This window comes from Oncorhynchus clarkii, chromosome 17 (genome assembly GCF_045791955.1).
Source record: "Oncorhynchus clarkii lewisi isolate Uvic-CL-2024 chromosome 17, UVic_Ocla_1.0, whole genome shotgun sequence".
NCBI classification, from domain to species: Eukaryota; Metazoa; Chordata; class Actinopteri; order Salmoniformes; family Salmonidae; genus Oncorhynchus; species Oncorhynchus clarkii.
Genome location: NC_092163.1, coordinates 56,695,781 through 56,711,569, shown reverse-complemented (window position 1 = coordinate 56,711,569; position 15,789 = coordinate 56,695,781). Strand labels below are relative to the sequence as shown.

General features: G+C 39.9%; 1 protein-coding gene and 2 pseudogenes across 1 annotated transcript; 2 read left to right on the top strand and 1 right to left on the bottom strand.

The window, feature by feature from the left end:
• Positions 1-3,004: 3,004 nt before the first annotated feature.
• On the top strand, positions 3,005-3,671 carry LOC139369849 (transcription factor HES-5-like; annotated as a pseudogene).
• A 7,262-nt stretch (positions 3,672-10,933) lies between these two features.
• Positions 10,934-11,555, top strand: LOC139369848 (transcription factor HES-5-like; annotated as a pseudogene).
• Positions 11,556-14,252: 2,697 nt separating this feature from the next.
• LOC139369466 (uncharacterized) lies at positions 14,253-14,642 on the bottom strand. Its single transcript, XM_071108726.1, has 2 exons — positions 14,606-14,642; positions 14,253-14,482 (listed from the first exon to the last, which is right to left on the bottom strand). Exons 1-2 carry the CDS (start codon positions 14,640-14,642, stop codon positions 14,253-14,255), a joined length of 267 nt encoding a protein of 88 aa, XP_070964827.1.
• Positions 14,643-15,789: the final 1,147 nt, after the last annotated feature.

Below are 15,789 nucleotides of genomic sequence, written 5' to 3'. Positions count from 1 at the left end.
GTTCACCCCAGACTTGACTGCCCTTGACCAGCACAAAAACATCCTGTGGCGTTCTGCATTAGCATCGATTAGCCCCCGCTATTTGCAACTTTTCAGGGAACTGAGAAGTCAGGAACCAATATACTCAGTCAGTTAGGAAAGCTAAGGCTAGCATTTTCAAACAGAAATTTGTATCCTGTAGCACCAACTCCAAAAGGTTTTGGGACACTGTAAAGTCCATGGAGAATAAGAGCACCTCCTCCTAGCTGCCCACTGCACTGAGGATAGGAAACATTGTCACCACCGATAAATCTACGATAATCGCTCATTTCAATAAGAATTTTTCTACGGCTGGCCATGCTTTCCACCTAGCTACCCCTTCCCTGGCCAACATCTCAGCACCCCTGCAGCAACTTGCCCAAGCCCCCTTCTCCTTCACCCAAATCCAGACAGCTTATGTTCTGAAAGAGCTGCAAATCTGGATCCCTACAAGTCAGCTGGGCTAGACAATCTGGACCCTCTCTTTCTAAAATGATCCGCTGAAATTGTTGCAACCCCTATTACCAGCCTATTCAACCTCTCTTTCGTATCGCCAAAGATTGGAAAGCTTCCGCGGTCATCCCCCTCTTCAAAGGGGGAGACACTCTACACCCAAACTGTTATAGACCTACGTATATCCATCCTGCCCTGCCTTTCTAAAATCTTTGAAAGCCAAGTTAACAAACAGATCATAGACCATTTCAAATCCCACCGTACCTTCTCCACTATGCAATCTGGTTTCCGAGCTGGTCATGGGTGCACCTCAGCTACGCTCAAGGTCCTAAACGATATCATAACCGCCATCAATAAAAGACAGTACTGTGCAGCCATCTTCATCGACCTGGCCAAGGCTTTTGACTCTTGTCAATCACTGTATTCTTATTGGCAGACTCAACAGCCTTGGTTTCTCAAATAACTACCTCACCTGGTTCACCAACTACTTCTCAGATAGAGTTCAGTGTGACAAATCGGAGGGCCTGTTGTCCGGACCTCTGGCAGTCTCTATGGGGGTGCCACAGGGTTCAAATCTCGGGCCGACTCTTTTCTCTGTATATATCAATGATGTCGCTCTTGCTGCTGGTGATTCTCTGATCCACCTCTACGCAGATGACACCATTCTGTATACATCTGGCCCTTCTTTGGGCACTGTGCTAACAAACCTCCAAACGAGCTTCAAATCCATACACCACTCCTTTCGAGGCCTCCAACTGCTTTTAAATGCAAGTAAAACTAAGTGCATGCTCTTCAACCGATTGCTGCCCGCACCTTCCTGCCCGACTAGCGTCACTACTCTGGACGGTTCTGACTTAGAATATGTGGACAACTACAAATACCAAAGTATCTGGTTAGACTGTAAACTCTCCTTCCAGACTCACATTAAGCATCTCCAATCCAAAATTAAATCTAGAATCGGCTTCCTATTTCGCAACAAAGCATCCTTCACTCATGCTGCCACATACCCTCGTAAAACTGACTATCCTACCGATCCTTGACTTCGGCGATGTCATTTACAAAATAGCCTCCAACACTCTACTCAGCAAACTGTATGTAGTCTATCACAGTGCCATCCGTTTTCTCAACAAAGCCACATAAACTACCCACCACTGCGACCTGTATGCTCTCGTTGGCTGGCCCTCACTACATATCCGTGGCCAAACTGGCTCCAGGTCATCTATAAGTCTATGCTAAGTAAAGCCCCGCCTTATCTCAGCTCACTGGTCACCATAGCAACACCCACCCGTAGCACGCGCTCCAGCAGGTATATTTCACTGGTCACCCCCAAAGACAACACTTGGTTTTACTGCCTTTCCATCCAGTTCTCTGCTGCCAATGACTGGAACGAATTGCCAAAATCACTGAAGCTGGAGTCTTAAATCTCCCTCTCTAACTTTAAGAATCAGCTGTCAGAGCAGCTTACCGATCACTGTACCTGTACACAAACAATCTGTAAATAGCACACCCGACTACCTCATCGCCATATTGTTACTTATCCTCTTGCTCTTTTGCACCCCAGTATCTCTACTTGCACATCATCATCTGCACATCTATCACTCCAGTGTTAATGCTAAATTGTAAATATTTCGCCTCCATGGCCTATTTATTGCCTTACCTCCCTACTCTTCTACATTTGCACACACTGTACATAGATTTTTCTATTGTGTTATTGACTGTACATTTGTTTATGTGTAACTCTGTTGATGTTTTTGTCGCACTGCTTTGCTTTATCTTGGCCAGGTCGCAGTTGAAAATGAGAACTTGTCCTCAACTGGCCTACCTGGTTAAATAAAGGTGAAAATAAATAAATAAATAAAGTTACACTAAAACGGCATGGTTGGTTAGGGTTAGCGGCTCGTAAGTAAGTGTTTCACTGTAAGGTCTACACCTGTTGTATTCGGAGCATGTGACTAATAAAATGTGATTTTATTTGATTTGTAGTTATGTTTTGGACATGATAGATACATTTATAAAGCAGTAAAATTATTGAAAAAGAAAATGAATATTCTCTGAATCATCTGAACAGCTCGACGTCTAAAATATTATAAGTGTTGGCAGTTATAATAGGGGAAATCAAGAAATCAGTTATAATAGAGTTATTAAATTCGACTAATTAGGCAATACGAGCAAAATTATTTGGATTTTTTTTATTGGGAAACACTTATGTTTTATTAGAAAGTATTTGAGTCATTCACACATGTGTAAATTGTGATGATGAGTGTGTGCTCTGTCAATGTCATTGATCCCAACATCAGGCAGCAGATCTGGATTCACACAGCGCTCTGTGAGACACTCTCCATCTCCCCCACCCCTCCACCTGTTCCCCTGAGATGTGACCATTGTCCCCCAGTAATAAGAACACTGAGAATGTGGCAGCTCCACATTCCTCATTGTCCTCCCAAGCTCACCCATTGGCTACAGACTGTGAGATTCTCCTACAAGTCCAAGACACACACATTCATATGCAGATTTGGGAGTATATATAGGAGAGATGAAACCAGTAGAAATCTGATTATCTCTACACAAAGACCTCTACAACACATAGATCCAGCCACGACACCTTCAATCACTTCAGCAATGATCTACTCTAAGGAGCACCTGACTCTGACCAACAAGGTAAAGTGAGATTCAAATTCAAGGAAATTAAGTTCATTAGACTGATTTTTTATGTGTTTCATTAATGTTATATATCAGAATACGATTATTAATGACCCTCCTTCTCTTCTTGCAGCTAAGAAAGCCAGTGCTGATATTACAGAGATCGTAACAACAGCAGCATTGAGCAGCTCAAGTCTTCCCTGTTTCCAGAGATCCTCAACCAGCAGCCTGACTCCAAGCTGGAGAAAGCTGACATCCTGGAGATGACAGTTTGCTTCCTGAGAAAACAGCAACAGTTTCAACCAGTGAGTTCCTCCTCCTGCTCAGCACCTGTCAATCAGGGTTACTCCAGCTGTGTCCAAGAGATTGTCCACTTCCTGTCCAAGGATGAGGTGACTACAGAGTCCCAGAGAAGACTGCTGAGCCACTTCCAGAGCCTGCAGCCATCCTCTGATAAGAACCGCAGGGAGAGTGACCTGCCTCAGCTCAGCTCTCTAACCCAGCACAGCATCAGCAAAGAAAAGAGTCCAGTGAACAGCGCACTCTGGAGGTCCTGGTAGAGTTCTACAGACTTAAAAGCTCCACTCAGACAAACACAATGGACCATGTTGGTCAAACATTAATGGACAGTAATGTGAATAGGATGAGACAATATTCTTCTTCTGCAGAAAATGTCAGTTTTAATTTGATTGTGTTCATTATTTTTTCAGGAATATGTGAAAAAGCCTTCCTAATGAAAGTTCATATTGATATCATCACTTTTCATTTAACTTGAGTATTATGTCAAGTTATTTTTACTTTGTAAGAGGAAATTCCTCCATCTGCTAAGGATGGTTTATATTGTTGACTGTTCATTATAATCTATTTATTACCCACATTGGGTGAGATAGCAAAGAATGTTTAAATTCTTTAATTGTGCAACATAATCCTCCTGTTAATGAATTTCAGAAAATATATTCTTGTTGATGACTTAAAAATCTTTCATTGATTTGCTGTATATCCAAGCCTGGTTTTTGTGATGAACTACCAATTTGTGTTGGTTTGTATTACAATTTTTTAATTCTCGTATATTGAGATATCTAACATATGTCTGCTTTGTTTTTAAAGCTGCATTTGTCTATGTTTCTTCTATGAATATTTAATATAACCCACACTCTATGATGAGTGCCTGTGTGACTTGAAGCTGTTTTCTCGCAATTGTAGTGATGCTTAATCACAAAGTTTAAGTTCTTAACAATTAAAAAATGTATTCTCTATATGAAAATAAAAACAATCTTGAAATGTGGCTGATTGTCTGTGGTTTATTAAAATCCTATACTTTGCGTTAGAGTCTGAGTACTGGTCATTTGACACCCTAAAGTCTTAGATCCTAGGAAATAAAGATTAAATGGTTTATGTCATGAATGTAAGATTGTCCAATATGTATTTCATATCCCGTGTGAATGAATTTAGATGAGCGTTAAGAGGTATGAGACATGTATCACTAATACCTCTGAAATTATTATCAATTTATGATTATCAATTTTTACAATCAAATACAGTAAAGGCGCCTGCATACTAGGTAGGTTCAGTTTGCTCCTACCAGAATTCAGCTCGGCGAAGCGAACATCTGTGGCTCACACTCTCTTAAAATACCTTTGTTTGAACAACGAGAAAAAAGTGGCAATACTAATCTTTGTCTCTCTTGAAATGCCGAAGCAATCACTATACATTCCCTCAAAATAGTCCAAATTAATTTAAGACAAATCAGGAAATCTGTAATTGATTTTGACGTTTTTGTCAAGGTCTTAGTCGAGCAATTTTACATTTAATTAAGATGTTTGGTGCAGTACTTCGGAGATGAAAAAATGTGCATGAAAACTAGTCGCCTCTCAAGTGAAAATATATGCATGAAAACTAGTCGCCTCTCAAGTGAAAATATGTGCATGAAAACTAGTTGTCTATAGTTGAATGACAACAAACACTATTGAGTAATTCAGTCCATAGTTCCGGCTCCAACTAGAAGGACTGTTGACCAATCACTGACGAAGGGGCGTAGACTTCAGCTACCGAACTTTGACTTGCTTCAACAAACATTTTATTGATACGCTAACAGACGAAAAAATCCCATGCGGAACTGCTACCCAAGAGAAGTTCCTGGAAATCGAAATTGCTTCAGTTTTAAGTATTTTGTAAGAACAATATTTTCCAAAACAAACAGAAACGGCACAAAATTTTGGCAAAATATTTGTGCAAAATGTTGCAACTGGGAAGCATGCGACAGGCTTAATGCCGTGTTGACGTGCGAGTCGCAACTACAAAACGCGGAAATGTATGACTCGCTAATTGGTTGTAGCATAGCCGTGGGAAGTAGTTTGGGGGGGGCTGGACTAATCTTTTTTCCAGCGCTGATGTATATATCAGTACACTTATACAGGACTATTAAAGGCCCAGTGCACTACTTTTGTAAAATCAATGTTTAAAAAACAGAACAATTATTAATATATATTTTTTTTTATTCTGATTTTTCTGGGGATTTTTTCAGCACCCCTACTTCCCGTGGCTATGGGTTATAGTTAAACACAGTAAGCAATTCGTACGAGTTCCTACTAGCAAGTGAACAAACGGCATTAGTGTGACAGAGCATTTGTCTACGTTGGTGATTGTCAGCAAGCACAGAAAGAGTGACTTTAGTTTACAAAAGCAGGAGACACTCATATTACTGAAACTCATACTACGCTCCTATTCAAGCAGCGGTGGTGCGCACTAATAGCGTTTCAATCGGTGACGTAACTCGCTCTGAGATCTTGAAGTAGTTGTTCCCCTTGCTCTGCAAGGGCCTCGGCGAGGGGACGGACTAAAGTTATACTGTTACACATGCTTTACACATTTTATATTGAAAAATCTGTTCTGCATTGTTCCATAGATTACAGGTGTTCTGTATCTTGAGTTGGCCAGTATGTTGATGCTAGGTAGATTTTTGGGGTGTCTTGTAAAAATAAAGCTTCTTGATAACCTCGTTTTATCATAGTCAGGTGGGCAGACAGACACAGAGTAGCCTTCTTTGTCTGGGATTGGACTCAACTGCATAGCTAATGGTATGAATAATAAGACACACTTATATTGTTCTTCCATTGAAAGCAAATCATTGAATGGAGAAAGTGTGGGAAACCCAGGAAAACTCACTCACAGAGCCTCTTTGGGACAATAGACTCAGACCCCTACCTACTAGTGTCAAGGGATAGGGAGAGGAATTTTGTTCACATAATTTCCCAAACCAAAGACATTAATAAAAAGTGTCTGGCAAAAATAACTGCATGTCATAGTCTTATTTTTAAATATAGCCTTTTGTTAAAGTTCTTATTCTAATAAATACGTCAATAATAATTTGCCATATGGGAAATACAGGATTTTGAATGAAACTTGTTTATTCTTGTATAGGCTACCAAGAGTATTTCCAAATCATCTATTAGTCCAAATATTTGTATTACCACCTCCTTGATTGAAAAACAAACTTTACCACTAAGGGAATGATGGGCAATGAATTAGCATTTAACAATGCACACTCTATTGTTTCATGGAATCTCTCTCAATGGGCAGAGTGTGGGAAAGCTCTGGAGAGCAGAATCACAGTTCAGTGTCATTAGTGTCATCACCATCATCAGTCCCACCAGCACCTGACTGTCTGGGGAACACTCAGAGACAGTGAGGAATAGGCACACTTATTGTAACGGCAGATTTCCTCTGAGGAGGTGTAGCAAGAATCAGACCAATAAGCAGCGTGGTAGGTGTCCATGTTTTAATAGGGAAAACTGAACTGTCACCGAAACAGTCCCGTGTTGCACAGAGACAGGAAACAATCACCCACAAAATACCCAAAGAACATGGCTGCCTAAATATGGTTCCCAATCAGAGACAACGATAAGCACCTGCCTCTAATTGAGAACCAATCTAGGCAACCATAGACTTACATAAACACCTAGAAAGGAAACAGCCCCATAAACATACAAAACCCATAGACAAGACAACATATCACCCATGTCACACCCTGACCTAACCAAAATAACAAGGAAAACAAAGAACACTAAGGTCAGGGTGTGACACTTATAGAGGGGAATTAAAAATGATTTGCCTATTTGGTTGAGTATGTTTTTGGAACTATCCTTATGGAAGAAAATCTAACATATAATGTAATATAATTATTTTAAATCCTATTTTGTAATGACATGACATTTTCACTTTAATAAAACCTAGCTATTGCCTAGGAGAAAAAAATCTATATAATCTTAAATGCCTTTTAGAAAACAGAAAGAATTGCAGACATTGACTTGGACTAACTTGGATGCAGAAAGATAAACACGTTTATATATATATACAGTTGAAGTCGGAAGTTTACATACACTTAGGTTGGAGACATTAAAACTCATTTTTCAACCACTCCACACATTTCTTGTTAACAAACTATAGTTTGGCAAGTCAGTTAGGACATCTACTTTGTGCACGACACAAGTCATTTTTCCAACAATTGTTTACAGACAGATTATTTCACTGATAATTCACTGTATTACAATTCCAGTGGGTCAGAAGTTTACATACACTAAGTTGACTGTGCCTTTAAACAGCTTGGAAAATTCCAGAAAATTATGTCATGGCTTTAGAAGTTTCTGCTATGCTAATTGACATCATTTGAGTCAATTGGAGGTGTAGCTGTGGATGTATTTCAAGGCCTAACTTCAAACTCAGTGCCTCTTTGCTTGACATCTAGGTAAAATCAAAATAAATCAGCCAAGACCTCAGAAAACTAATTGCAGACCTCTACAAGTCTAGTTCATCCTTGGGAGCAATTTCCAAACACCTGAAGGTACCACGTTCATCTGTACAAACAATAGTACGCATGTATAAACACCATGGGACCACGCAGCCATCATACCGCTCAGGAAGGAGAAGCGTTCTGTCTCCTAGAGATGAACGTACTCCGGTGCGAAAAGTGCAAATCAATCCCAGAACAACAGCAAAGGACCTTGTGAAGATTGTGGAGGAAACAGGTACAAAAGTATGAATATCCACAGTAAAACAAGTCCTATATCGACATAACCTGAAAGGCCGCTCAGCAAGGAAGAAGCCACTGTTCCAAAACCGCCATAAAAAAAGTCAGACTATGGTTTGCAACTGCACATGTGGACAAAGATCGTACTTTTTGGAGAAATGTCCTCTGGTCTGATGAAACAAAAATAGAACTGTTTGGCCATACTGACCATCTTTATGTTTGGAGGAAAAAGGGGGAGACTTGCAAGCTGAAGAACACCATCCCAACCGTGAAGAACGGGGATGGCAACATCATGTTGTCGGGGGGGGGGGGGGGGGGGGGGGGGTGCTTTCCTGCAGGAGGGACTGGTGCACTTCACAAAATAGATGGCATCATGAGGATGGACATTTTTGTGGATATATTGAAGCAACATCTCAAGACATCAGTCAGGAAGTTAAAGCTTGGTCGCAAATGGGTCTTCCAAATGGACAATGACCCCAAGCATACTTCCAAAGTTGTAGCAAAATGGCTTAAGGACAACAGAGTCAAGGTATTGGAGTGGCCATCACAGAGCCCTGACCTCAATCCTATAGAACATTTGTGGGCAGAACTGAAAAAGCGTGTGTGAGCATAAAGACCTACAAACCTGACTCAGTTACACCAGCTCTGTGAGGAGGAATGGGCCAAAATTCACCCAACTTATTGTGGGAAGCTTATGGAAGGCTACCCAAAACGTTTGACCCAAGTTAAACCGTTTAAAGGCAATTCTATCAAATACTAATTGAGTGTATGTTAACTTCTGACCCACTGGGAATGTGATGAAAGAAATAAAAGCTGAAATAAATCATTCTCTCTACTATTATTCTGACATTTTACATTCTTAAAATAAAGTGGTGATCCTAACTGACCTAAAACGGGTCATTTTTACTAGGATTAAATGTCAGGAATTGAGAAAAACTTATGTTGACTTCATAATAATTTGGAAAAAATGTAGCATGAACAATTATGATTTCATCTCAAAAGTGTTAAAACTTTTTAGGGATGAAAAATACTAAAATACTATATTTGCACAGAAGTTTGAAACAGCACTTATTTTATTCAAATAAACAAATCAAGAGGTCATATTCATAATGCAGTCATCAAATATTTAATTTATTTAACTAGGCAAGTCATTAAGAACAAATTCTTATTAACAATGACAGCCTACCACAGAACAGTAGGTTAACTGCCTTGTTCAGGGGCAGAACAACAGATTTTTACCTTGTCAGCTCAGGGAATTGATTCAGCAACCTTTCAGTTACTGGCCCAATGCTCTAATCACTAGGCTACCTGCCACCCCCCTATTTAAATATGATATGGTGGGCTAGGAATCCTCCAATGAAATGCATTATTGGAGATGATCGTGGACTTCAGGAAACAGCAGAGGGAGCACCCCCCCTATTCACATCGATGGGACCGCAGTGGAGAAGGTGGAAAGCTTCAAGTTCCTCTGCGTACACATCACTGACAAACTAAAATGGTCCACCCACATAGACAGTGTGGTGAAGAACCTCTTCAATCTCAACAGGCTAAAGAAATGTGGCTTAATACCTAAAACCTTCACAAACTTTTACAGATGCACAATTGAGAGCATCCTGTCGGGCTGTATCACCACCTGGTACGGAAACTGCACCGCCCACAACCGCATAGCTTTCCAGAGGGTGGTGCGGTCTGCCCAACGCATTACCAGGGGAAAACTTCCCGCCCTCCTGGACACCTACAGCACCCGATGCCATAGGAAGGCCTAAAAGATCATCAAGGACATCAACCACCCGAGCAACTGCCTGTTCACCCCGCTATCATCCAGAAGGTGAGGTCAGTACAGGTGTATCAAAGCTGGGACCGAGAGACTGAAAAACAGCTATTGCATCACCCATCTCATATGTATATACTGCATTGTATTCTATACTACACCACTGACTGTTAAAAAGACATCTCCAGCACATCAGAGGCTGCTGCCTATAGACAGACTAGGAATCACTGGCCACTTTAAGGAAATGAAACACTGGACACTTTAAGGAAATGAAACACTGGACACTTTAAGGAAATTAAACACTGGAAACTTTAATAGTGTCTCTGTATCTTGCATTACTCATCTCATATGTATAAACTGTACTCTATACTATTCTACGGTATCTTAGTCACTTTAATTGTGTGTAAATATTGCATAATCCATCTCATATGTATATACTGTATTCTATACTATGCCACTGTATCTTAGTCCAATGCCACTCTGACATACATATATATATTCTTAATCCATTCCTTACTTAGATGTACATGTATTTTGGGTATATTTTGTGAAACTGTTAGATATTACTTGTTAGATATTACTGCACTGTCGGAGTTAAAAGCATAAGCATTTTGCTACACCCACAATAACATCTGTTAAACACGTGTATGTGACCAATACATTTGATTTGATTAGAAAGCACTGTGCATTTTTATGCAGAATATGTTTGTCAGTCCCAATGTGTACGTTGTGATGATGAGTGTGTGCTCTGTCTGTGTCATTTATCCCAACGTTAAGCAGTAGATCTGGGGGTCACCAGTTTCCCAGATTCCCACAGGGCTCTGTGAGTCACTCTCCATCACCCCCCACATGTTCCCCTGAGACGTGACCATTGTCCACCAGCATTAAGAACCCAAGCACCCCCATTGGCTACAGACTGAGAAACTCCAACAAGCCCAGTACCCACACATTCATATGCAGATTTGGGACTATATATAGGAGAGAAGAAGCCAGTAGAAATCAGATGTTTTCTACACAGAGGCCTTTACAGCACAGAGATCCAGCCATGGCACCTACAATCACTTCAGCTATGATCTACTCTAAGAACCACCTGACTCTGACCAACAAGGTAAACTGAGATTACAATTTGCTTTATGACTTGTTTCTTGAAAATAGATGTCATAATTTTATCTCACCTCTAATACATTCTAGAATAATGTTATTAAAGACTCTCCTTCTTGCAGCTAAGAAAGCCAGTGGTGGAGAAGTTACGCAGAGATCGTATCAACAGCTGCCTTGAGAAGCTCAAGTCTCTCCTGGGTCCAGAGATCCTCAATCAGCAGCCCGACTCCAAGCTGGAGAAAGCAACCATCCTGGAGATGACAGTTAGCTTCCTGAAACGGCAGCAACAGTATCAACCATTGAGCTCCTCCTCCTGTTCAGCACCTGACAATCAGGGTTACTCCAGGTGTGTCCAAGAGATTGTGCACTTCCTGTCCAAGGATGAGGTGACGACAGAGTCCCAGAGAAGACTGCTGAGCCACTTCCAGAGCCTCCTCTGATAAGAACAGAATGGAAAGTGACCTGCTTCCGTTGAGCACCCCAGCCCAGCACAGCACGAGCAAAGAGAAGGGTCCAGTCAACAGCGCCCTCTGGAGGCCCTGGTAGAGTCCTACAGACTGGAGCTTCATTCTCATGCAGGACATTTCCCAGTTCATCCACATTTTCTGCATTTGCAGGAGTTTATGTTAATTTTCAATGACAAAATGCATTGAACAATATCAGTATTTGAATCTTCCTCTCTTGATTACAAGAGGATCAATAGCATATTCTGTTTTATATTTCATTTTTATGAAGTGAATATACTGTGTATTGTTCCCTGTGGGAACGTTTTAATAATTTATGAAATAGTGTTCACTGTCTTTCTAGCGGAAAGATTGTGAGTGAACAGTGTTCAATCCTATTTGTACTGTTTTGAAATCGAAATTGAATATCTTAATGGCAAAACATGCAAACAGTATCAGACGTCATTACATTTATGTAGACGCTGTTATCCAGAGCGACTTACAGTAGTGATTGCATACATTTTCTTCTTGTCCCCCGTGGGAATCGAACCCACAATACTGGCGTTGCAAGCACCATGCTACACCAACTTAGCTACACGGAACATTATCGCTTTCCCCTAAAAATTATATCAGCATTTTAGACAGAATAATACTTCCTCTCGATGGTGAGAGGAGTTAAAACGTGTAGACCTACTGGTTTGTATCGCTATGTGAGTGTATCACAATTCTCGCCTTCTGAGAAGGTATTGTAAAGATTGAAAACATGTTTTCAAAATTAATGTAAATCTTCAAATCAAGTCGATGCGAATAAAAACAATCATCGAAAACAATTAATGTTTGTTTGATTCATTACACTCCGTTGAAATGTGAAATGTCTAAATCTTTCTAATTAAACTGGTTTCCAGATATAGTACAGTAGCCTACGTATATCTAGCTAAACGGCTTTCATATTTCATAACAAAAAAAATGTCAACATGCAAAGGCCTATTTATTTTTCTGCAACAACACGCACACTCATGACACATTGTAGCCTATGTAAGTAAGTGTCAGTGACTTCTAGGCCTTTTAAATTAAGACGACTTGAGACAAAACCAACTCGGTTTAACTTAATGTGTTCTGCTGCTGAACCTGTCTCTCACCAGTGAGAGACAAACATGACAGACACAACTCAAAGTTGCCAACTAACTAGGACTGCCTAAGTATTCAAATTGACTGAGTTCAAGAGATGACGAAATTAGGTAGTTTGATGTGCAATTCATTTCAAATTAAAACATTGATAAGAGACTCAAAATAGAATGTAAAAGTTTTTAAAAAACTGCTCCGAGGGGACTTTTTCGTCATTAGTCACGTAGGAAACAAATTCATATGCTGCCTTCTTGTGAGTGATTATTAATTAATTAATTTTGCAGTGTATACGTTTTCGTGGAAGTACATTCAAATAATCAGAAGATGTACTTCTGAATCTTGTGAGTTTCAATATGCTGGTAAATGAAACCAGTAAATTTCAGTATTCATTTCAGACAATAATCACCAGTGGTGGAAAAAGCACCCAATTGTCATACTTGAGTAAAAGTAAAGATACCTTAATAGAAAATGACTCAAGTAAATGTGAAAGTCACCAAGTAAAATCCTACTTGAGTAAAAGTCTAAAAGTATTTGGTTTTAAATATACTTAAGTATTAAACGTAAATGAAATTGCTAAAATATACTTAAGTATCAAAAGTAAAAGTATAAATAATTTCAAATTCCTTACATAAAGAAAACCAGAAGGCATCATTTTCGAATAAAAAATAAATTACAATTATGGACAGCTAGGAGCATGCTCCAACACTCAGACATAATTTACAAACAAAGCATGTCTTTAGTGAGTCTGCCAGATCTGAGGCAGTAGGGATGACCAGGGATGTTCTCTTGATAAATGTGTGAATTAGGCAATTTTCCTGTCCTACTAAGCATTCAACATTTAACGAGTACTTTTGGGTGTCAGGGAAAATTTATGGAGTAAAAAGTACATACTTTTCTTTAGGAATGTACTGAAGTAAAAGTAAAAGTTGTTAAAAATATAAATAGTAAATTACAGATACCCCCAAAAACTACTTAAGTAGTACTTTCAAGTATTTTTACTTAAGTACTTTAGACGATTGCAAATCAAAGATAGGAGGAATTTTGTCTGCAGTTTAATTAGCTGACAAAGTTAGACAACAATATTAACAAGAATATAAATCCTCTTTGGATAAGATAAAGATCAAATAAACATTTACCTTTTGTATTTTCATGCACAACAATGCACTGTTCCTTTACAGAAATAAAGGTATGCATGTGAATTTATTTTCTACCGTTATTTGAGGCAGCGTTTCACCTTGAACTAGATCTCAGGGTATTTAGTTAATCATTTCACAGAAAGAGTAAGGCAGCAAACCTCTGCTTATATAAATACATACAATGCATTTCAAATGATTCTGCAACTTTACATTTCATGTAAAACAACAGAATAGGTTCCAGACCAATCTCTAACAGTCTGGTCCAAATGGGACAACTAGCCAATCACCATGGTGGGAATATTTTCCCATTGTAGATATGGCGCTCTGATATATCCAAGCTGAATTTGCACATGAACAGTATATTGTGCTCTGTTCATCATAGGCTCAGTTCATGCCCGCTCCACAGGTTTGTATCTCACGCTGCAGTGGTCATTTTGTCTCAGACCCTAGTCTCAGCCCAATATGTAACCCCTGACCTATAATCTCCCCATCCATGCATCTCTCTCAGTTCATTGTTCGAAGCAGAGTGGTACAATGTCCTATGGAGTGGGAAAGAGATGCAGCATGTCCCTGGAACATTTGGAATAACTGGTGGGTGACAGCAAGGCCTTCTTCGAAGTGAAAAAAGACACAGTCTTCGCCAAAATAGGAGATATAGGAGATGTAGGGATCCTATTCTGGAGATGTTCTATAATAGCTATCTTCAGTTTCTCCACACCACTGCTGCATTTCCTCTCCAACAGAGAGAGTTTACACCTGAAAAACAAGACAAGACAGTCATGAACACCTCTTCTCTCACACACCGTTTCTATTCATTTTAGTACCCCATGACCTAAAGTATTTCAGTGTAATTTAACCTGATCTTAACTAATATGCTGATCCTTCACGTTCATGATGTCCTGAAGAGCGATGTCCATGTAAGCTGGCATTTTCAAATATTGGTCTTGGGTTAGCAACTCGTCAATAAAGTAGAGATGATGGTCTTGGTAGGTCTTGCCCGAGAGTTTGTGTTGTTGTAGCTCCTCTGCTGTGTAGTGTTGCTGCGGGTCTTGGGCCAGCTGATGCTCAGTGAGTCGTTGTTAGTGAGCTCTGCATCTCCACTCTCTATTTATGTGCCTACTTCTACACTGTCTCACACTATGCAGCCAATCAGATGGTGGGACAATATTCTGTGGGAATAATAGCTGATTCCTCACAGGACAGGTGGGATGTTGTTCTTTATGTCAAAGAGGTCGACCACGTTAGTCGCTGGGAAAGTGTCTGTGCCCATGTGTAATCAGAAATATCATTTTCCCATGTTGAGTAGTGATATAAATCATCATGTTGCAAATATAACAAATATGCCAGGATCACAAGTCTTCCTGTTCATTGCAACACAGACGCATCAAACAAAACACAACACACGTCTTTATTTATAATATGGCCATTTTACGGGAGAAAAGTTATGATAAAGACAGTGTGCAGCACATAGGTGCTTGGATTACCTGTCTTTAGACTGGATAGCCAACCATTAAGTCAAAATCATGACTTTAACCAAGATGCACAGACATTTTGCTATGTGAAGGTTTTGACTACGTAAATAGGCAAAATTATTCCAATATCCTAATGTGTCAATTATATCAAATTTGAACATTTATATATGATAAATTGAAATACATATTAATCAGCAAGGTTGTTTGTTTGTTATTAAAGAAAAAAACAAATTTCGAAAATGTTGTATTTGTACAAATATAAATGACTGATCTGTTTGTATTTGGAAGAGTCTCTTTCTGAAGTGAATTATAACTGATCCAGATGGTTTGCCCTGTAAGCCACTCTGTGTCCCTGCATGGGAACAGCCAGAGTGTCTTTGTGAGAGCAGACACACTTCTACAGTGTCTTGGGGCTAGCAGGCTGCAAACAGAAGTCGGAGAAGCCGTGTGTCCCTGTGGCTCCCAGCTCCAGAGAGAGGAGAGCGTGTGACTGGGGCATGCTCAGCGTTGTGCAGAGAGCCAGCTGTGCTTTGGAGCTCACAGGAGGGAAGTGTGCTGCCTGGGGCTTCTGGGAAACCTGAGTTCTGAATGGCCTCCAATCTGA

What these genes read in the sequence shown, in the direction of transcription:
- LOC139369466 (XM_071108726.1), bottom strand. Translation starts at nt 14,642, where the DNA reads ATGCCAGCTTACATGGACATCGCTCTTCAGGACATCA. An exon ending in CATCGCTCTTCAGGACATCA is followed by an intron (nt 14,483 to 14,605) that starts TGAACGTGAAGG and finishes ATGACTGTCTTG; the next exon opens with TCTTGTTTTTCAGGTGTAAA.